The 7,268-nt window shown below is 41.1% G+C and overlaps 1 protein-coding gene across 1 annotated transcript in view; it reads right to left on the reverse strand.

Annotated features, from left to right (window-relative positions):
- The window catches only part of LOC101855888, a 41,432-nt gene that overhangs the window by 21,388 nt on the left and 12,776 nt on the right, over window positions 1–7,268 (reverse strand). The window contains exons 4-6 of the mRNA XM_013085689.2: window positions 6,943–7,231; window positions 4,918–6,434; window positions 3,138–3,350 (exon numbers count right to left, since the gene is read on the reverse strand). Of these exons, the coding sequence (XP_012941143.2) occupies window positions 3,138–3,350; window positions 4,918–6,434; window positions 6,943–7,231 (2,019 nt within the window). The remainder of the gene's footprint in view (window positions 1–3,137; window positions 3,351–4,917; window positions 6,435–6,942; window positions 7,232–7,268) is intronic.

The raw sequence follows: 7,268 nt of genomic DNA on the forward strand, positions 1-7,268 counted from the left end.
TGTGTGTGTAGCCAAGGAGTTAAGAGTTTCGTGACATTAGCCTCCAGGAGATCTACAAATAGCAGGTGAATAATATGCTACACACACAATGGGATGTGTTGAGCCTGTGTCGTTGATGGCCTGAAAGGGGCGTGAAATTTAAAGCAGCGCTGAACCAACACGCCGCAAGATCGTAGTGGCCTCCGTGTGGCTTGTGTGGAGCGAGAAAATGGCAAGCAAATAGCGTCCGTCCACTCCGTCTGCCACAACGTATTTCTTGTTGTCTTAATTTTTGTGGCTGCAGAATGGCGCCAGCAAGGCGCTATCTTAGAATAACAAAAGTCTAATCTGACTTTTTTTCTGGGGGGGGCGTTTTGACTTACTAAGATCATGAGGTTAGACACCACATGTTCTACTATCTGCTTTATCAAAATCGTAAGATTATTCGGAGTCGCCATCAAGATATTCAAAGAATTGCATTCGAAAAAGCTTGACATGACGTGAAGCTCAAAATCTTTGACGTCAAATGTCTCAAAACTAGGTACTGAGCGATACAACTTTGTAATTCTGATAGGTAGCGAAGTGACGGCCAAGTGAAAGAGGCCTCCAAGCAGCGCCCACTCTGCGCACACGTTAATAAAGACACTCACGCATCATCGTCAGTTTACAGATAGTGTGTGATTATGTGTTTGAATAAGCTTACTTTGGCCCTTTAGTGAAAGTTGCTGACAACCCATGGCACCCTGCATAATCTAATGTTGTGACGTAAGTAGCTAAGGCTTGCACCACTTCTTCAACACTTCTTACTTAACGGCGTTGTGAGCTCGTCAAATAAATTAAGACACACCAGAGAAAAAAATGTTAAAATTGAGTTTTGCATGAGTTAAGGGAAGCAAATCAACACAATATCGGTTATTTAGAGCGTGGAAAAAGTAACCGAAACAACTAACGAGACGCACACAAAGAAAACAAGACACAAAATTATGATAGATACTTTATTGATCCCCAATAAAAGAAACAGTGCATTTGTAGAAAATGACACAAAGAACGACTGCTAAATATAAAAACGAAGAAGTTGCCTTTTTCGTGAAGTTAACACACTTGACAATCTTGAGGATAAAAATGTTGTCATCAACAAGGTATAAAAACGAAACAAAAACGCAAACAATTATCAATAGGTGGGGGAGAGAGGGAAGGAGGGGGGGGGGCTGAAGATAAAGAATATTTTGTTGAAAAGAAAAGGTTCACGATTTCTTTATGTTAAATGCTAATAAAATCGGCAGGTACATGATAAAACGTGAAGAAATCAGGAACTATGAGAACAAGAACCGACACAAGGTTGTCAACATCAAAGTCAAAAGATGTATGGATCCAAGGGACTGGTGAAGAAATTGACAACATATAATATGCATGAACGAATGACAACATGAAAATGATAATAAAAATGAACATGAGATTACCACATCTGAGAGAGAATCGTCCCCTGGTTCCTCTCCTTATAAAAGATACAAACCTATCCGTGGCCAAATTGATTGTGAAAGTAAAGACAGGCGCTGAAGGTACAACAAGTTTGTTGGGTTTTTTAATGACGAAACAAAATTCCAAATTGAAGAAAATGAAGTAAAACTGGTGGTACAATACGTTTCTTTATCAGATGTAGATGAAGAGCTCGTCGTGGCCTATACTCCGGCAGGGAGTGAGAAAGCTGACGTTTAGTTTTAGTCTTAGTAAGACTAACTTAGCTATACTTTTTCCTTGTGAGCGTGCATTGACATAATATCTTGGTAATGTGACAGGCATATTTTCACAGCGGTAGCTGTATAAGCTCAAAGGTCAATACCGTTACCCGATTTAATATTATAGAAACTGATTAATGCTTTAAAGCTCTTAACTCTTGAAAATGCGCAAAAAATTATTGTGGACATTGAACAAGCTCTCTGTTCTCTCTTTTCGGTGGAGAGGACCTTAGAGGTGAAGAGACAAGTGAAGGATATTGGCCTAATACAGTCGAACCTGCTTAAACGACCACTTGTACAAGTCACTCCCCTGTACAAATGACCAATTCCTATTTTCCCCTTAGGATTTTCTAACATTATATTGACACTGTCCAAGAAAACCTTCTGTCTAAGGTGACCACTTTTCTTCTCGAAAACAGATGGTTTGTCTTAGGGGGCATGTGATGCCCTATACATTGTAGCAAATAAAATAAAAAGATATCACAAATGAGATAACAGAATGTCACCTCGATAATGTCAAACACAATGGGGGAAAGCCACAGGCTCCTTCTTTTAAAGAAGTGAACGAGGGTGGTTGGCGGGTGCTCTGGTGTGGTTTGCTTCTTCTTTCCTATCAAACATCTATCGTCCTTATCTCCCCTTCTTCTTTTTTATGTTTCTTACTCTCTTGTAACACCTCTAATCTTCTGGCGCTCATATGACCCTATGCAGTTGCGAGCGCCGTAAAACCTTTACTAAAATTAAAGAAGTGAACGACATTTTGTCGACCAGTGTTTAAAGAACTAAACCCTAATTTTTTTATTTTTTTTTATTTAGAAATTGCAGTTTCGTAATCATGCGGTATTGGTTTCATAAGCTGGGGAAATATTTGGTCAAAATTCAAACCTTAAAAGTGTTTTTTAAGCAAGAAAAGATACGTCAAGTAGGGACAACTATTAATAGAATGAAACAGTGTTCTCTCTAGCCTGAAAAAAAATGATCGGTTCTTGGACTTGGGATATCGGGAAACAGCTCTTCAACGATATATGGGTACAAGGGTTAAGTGAAGAAACTGGCAACCGACATGCATGAAAGAATGACGGCAGGAAAAGGATAATAAAAATGAGCACGACATTACCATATCTGAGAGAGAATCGTCCCCGGGTTCCTCTCCTTATAAAAGATACAAACCTATCCGTGGCCAAATTGATGGAAAAAGTAAAGACAGATGCTGAAAGTATGATAAGCTTTTATTTTGTTTTAATGATGAAACAAACTTAAAGATTGAAGTTAAAGGAAGTAAAACTAAAGGTACGATAAATTTGTTTAAGAAATAGAAACGAAATCAAACACAGAGAGTGTAAAATAAGATTTTTTAAAATAAAATAAATAGAAACAAAAAAACAAATGAACGATAACGCAATAGCCCCATCATCATTAAGCCCTATTTTTGAGAATATCAATCAGGACCGGATCGTCTCCTTTCTCCGCCACGTCCAACGGCGTCAAAGACTCCGAGTTGTAGACCATGACCTGCTCTGCTCCGTGCGCCAAAAGTAGCCTTGCTACATCCCGGTACTTCTTTTTGTCCTGAATTGTGGGCCTGGCTACACGGCCACTCAGAGCTGGTAGATTCAGCTCCAGGTAAATGTTTGCCTGGGAAAAGACGCGGGGACACGTAGTGTGTAGTTTATACCGTTTGGTTTCGTTGTATGTACTTAGGAAAGTGCTTAGAAAAGATACTGAGCCCCTGGGCCGGACACTTTGAGAGTGTTCTAAACCGACCATCCAGGGTCAATTGGATCCCTCCCCTCTTTTGATTCATTCAAATGTCAGCTGAAGTCGTTTCTGTTTTTAAATTAATAAGATGAATATTTGGAATAATTTTCTTTAGTCAGAACACAACGTTTCATGTTACTGTTGTATGTTGTACTGTATTGTAAAGCGCTCAGAGCCTGTGTACTTTGTTCGGGGTTGAGCGCTATATAAATGTCATTTATTATTATTATTAAATCCCACTGAAATCCTCCCTTGATTGTCTCCAAAAGAACACTGAAACCAGAAGCTCCATGAATGCATGTCCTTCAATAAGCCCCTTGGCGCGGACTCTAATGCTGCAGGGGTCTTGGTTTTGGTGGAGACCATTTGTTGAGACACAGACATTACTATTCTGTCAAATGTGGGAATGTTGAAGTGGGTACAAGGACGCAACTATCATTCATCTGTACAAAACCAAAGGTGACAGGCAATTTTGTGACCAGTACAGAAGCATATCCCTTTTGTTTATAGCTGAGAAGATCCCGGCCCTAGTTCCTCTCGATCGCCTGTTGAAGCATCTTTCTTCAAATGAGGTGTTACCCGAAAGTCAGTGTGGCTTCCGCGCTAAATTAGGCACAGAGACAAAGTTAAAAGTCTACAATGATGTGATCCTCCCCACCCTGTTGTTTGGTGCTGAGACCTGGACGGTGTACCAAAGCCATGCCAAGAAGCTTAATTATTTCCACATGAAATGCCTCAGAAGAATTCTCGGCATCAAATGGCAGGATAAATTACCAGACACCAAAGTTTTCAAATGAGCAAAAGCCGAGGGTCTGTTTGGGAAATTCAGGCATTCTTACAATATGGCCTGCCCAGCGAAATTGAATTCTTTTGAGTTCCAAAAAAATAGCATTCATTTCCTGCTCTCAAAACGCTCAACAACTATTTGAATAGTTGCCAATCTATTGTGATAAAAGAAATCAAGTTACAAAAGAGCCATCTTAAGTTTGGTGTTCCCCATGGTTCAGTTTTAATTCCGTTACTATTCAATATGTATACACAACCACTTGATGTCGAAATACAAAAGTATCAACTCAGTTACCACTTTAATGCTAATAATACACAGACATATGGCTCTATTCATTCTTGCAACACAAATGAACTAGTAGAGAGAGTAGAGAAATGCATTGAAAATAATAATATGAAAATATGGATGTATGAAAACAAATTAATGCTCTATGATGAAGGCACGGAATTTTATTTTTAGTAGTAGTAGTAGTAGTAGTAGTAGTAGTAGTAGTAGTAGTAGTAGTAGTATCATTACAATTATTATGTGTTTGTGCGTATGTGTCTATAGTGTGTTTGACGGGTCTTAAGTTTATAGCGTGTTTTTATTCGGTTTCAAGCATTTAGTTTGTGCCTATGCAGGTGGTGTGCAATAAAGTAACTGATAAAGGATCCTTACTTGGCTGGCCACTATGTGCAGGGGCGTGTTCCCTTGTTGATCCCTGAGATTAGCCTTGACCCCTCTCTCCAGCATCATTTCCACTATTTCAGTGTTGTGGTTTGCAGCCGCCAGATGGAGCAATGGAAAGCTCAGCGTCTCCTGATCTTTGACCTTAGCACCGCGTCTGATCAGAAGCGAGGCTACTTCAAAATGGCCGGCTGTAACGGCGGAGTGCAGAGGTGTGCATCTTTTCTTATTAGGCGCGTTAACAGAACCGCCTGCATGGATGATATCGTCGATAATGTTAATGAGACCACAGGCAGCAGCGACGTGGAAGGGCGTATCTCCTTCTTTATTAACCGGGTTTTGACCTATGGAGGCGAGTCCAGTCGAGAACAGTATCCTAAAAGCTTCCACATTTTGCAGTATGATGGCAGTAGCAAGAGGTGTTTTCCCGTTTACCTCGAAGTTGACATTGGCACCACTTTGCACGAGGTCTTCCAGCTTTTTGTTCTCTCCGTCCTTAATGTACACATGCAACATACAGCTTCTTGATGACGGCAGCTCTTTCCCAAGACCGAGCTTTAGGTAGCCCTTTATTAAATATGACCTAATAGGCAATGAGTCAATCCTACTTAGGGTGTTTCTTACTCCTAACGTTTCACGAAATTTCAACCTTGTCTGGAAAAGGAGGGAAGCAGGTACTTGTGAACACATCCAGCCCACAATTTCCCTCTCAACTGCCCTGTATTCATCAACAAGGTGGGGTTTTTTGCTCATTTGTGGTAAAGCCAGGCTTGAGGAAAGACCACCAAGGTATGGGAAGGCTGCTTCCCTCAAAACTTTCAGCAGCAAATATCGCTCACGGAGTTTGTCGGGTTGAACTCCCAGCGGTACAGCCTCTATCGCCCACGCCAGAGGAGACTTCACTTTCGTTTTACCATAAGTATAAACCTCAATCTCCTCTCGGCAGTTTGCGCCGTAGTACACAAGGAATCTGGCTATCTCAAAAGCTGGCGTGGTTTGAAAGAGAGCATTCTGAAATGGTGTTCGGTGGTTTTCGTCAGAGACTTCCAAATTACATCCATTTTCTGCTAATAAACAAAGCCCAAAAACATCTCCATAGTCGACAGCATAGTGCAAAGCTGTGCGTCCTCTGGAGTCTTGGGCGTCCAAGTCACAGCCAGCGTCGATCAGCATCTGGCAGATCTCTAACATGTCGGAGATTTTATGATTTTCACACGCAAGGAAGTTGCGTATAGGAGGGAGAGCCATCATCAGTGGCGTCACTCCAGATTTGCCGGGCATGTCCACTTGACAGCCGTTCGCAAGGAACTCTCGTACACAGTTGACGCTTGTCCGCACACATGCACCATAAAGAGGAGTTTCTCCGTCATTATCCACATTGTTTAAGTCGGCACCATGACTGATCAGCACTTTCGCAGTCTCATGGTAATCGCCCCAACAGCATGCACGCAGAGGCGTCACTCCATTGATGTCTTTTTGGTTGACGTGTGTGCACATAGACGAAAGCTCTAGCATGGAAATAAAATAAGTTATACGTAGGATTATATATTATTAATGCAATCAAGCCCAAAATAAGATTAATTTATTATCGTTGTTGATGCCATCTATTTATTTCTAGTAAAACTGGCACAATAAAGGTCATTAATTTTTTTGAAAGGAATCATTAAACAAAGAAAACAAGAGATATATAGTAAAGAGTAAAAAAGTATGCCCAAGAAATGACACCCCCTAACACTTACTCCTGTGTTTTTTTAGGAATAACTTGGCCACGTGTGGAGCTCTGGGGTTCGAATCTGAAAGCTGCAAATTGTTTTCTTCCCCACTGGATCATGTTCTAATTATCCTTAGTCTGTCTGTCTATCTGTCTGTCTCGCTGGCTGATGTTCATTGACCCATTTCTATGCTTATGTGTGAAGAACGCCAGTAGTGTGCGTGGTATTTTGATGTCCTCTTATCTTTTTTTTTTAATAAAAAAATTAAGAGAGTAGGACAAATACTAAGATAGATAGAACAAACCTTCAACATAGCGAGTGAATCCTTTTTTTGCAGTAACGAACAACGGGGTTCTGCCAAACACGTTCTTGGCCATTGGATCAAAGTCATGTCGTGCCATGATCTCGTCCATTATTTCAAAATTCTCGAATTCCACAGCAAGCGTGAAGACTGTCTCGTGTTCATGCACAGTGTTGATATCAGCGCCTGACTGGATGAGCTTCCTTGCCTCCTCGTTATTATCCACCCAGATTGCCTTGTGGAGGTCTATGAGCGAAGAGGGGGCGGCTTTGGGAGACTGGCTTTCGGGCAACTGGGAGGGAATGGTGGGGAAGGGGTGGAGAAGTTGG

The sequence above is a fragment of the Aplysia californica genome, unplaced genomic scaffold (assembly GCF_000002075.1).
Source record: "Aplysia californica isolate F4 #8 unplaced genomic scaffold, AplCal3.0 scaffold00398, whole genome shotgun sequence".
In the NCBI taxonomy this organism is placed as follows: Eukaryota; Metazoa; Mollusca; class Gastropoda; order Aplysiida; family Aplysiidae; genus Aplysia; species Aplysia californica.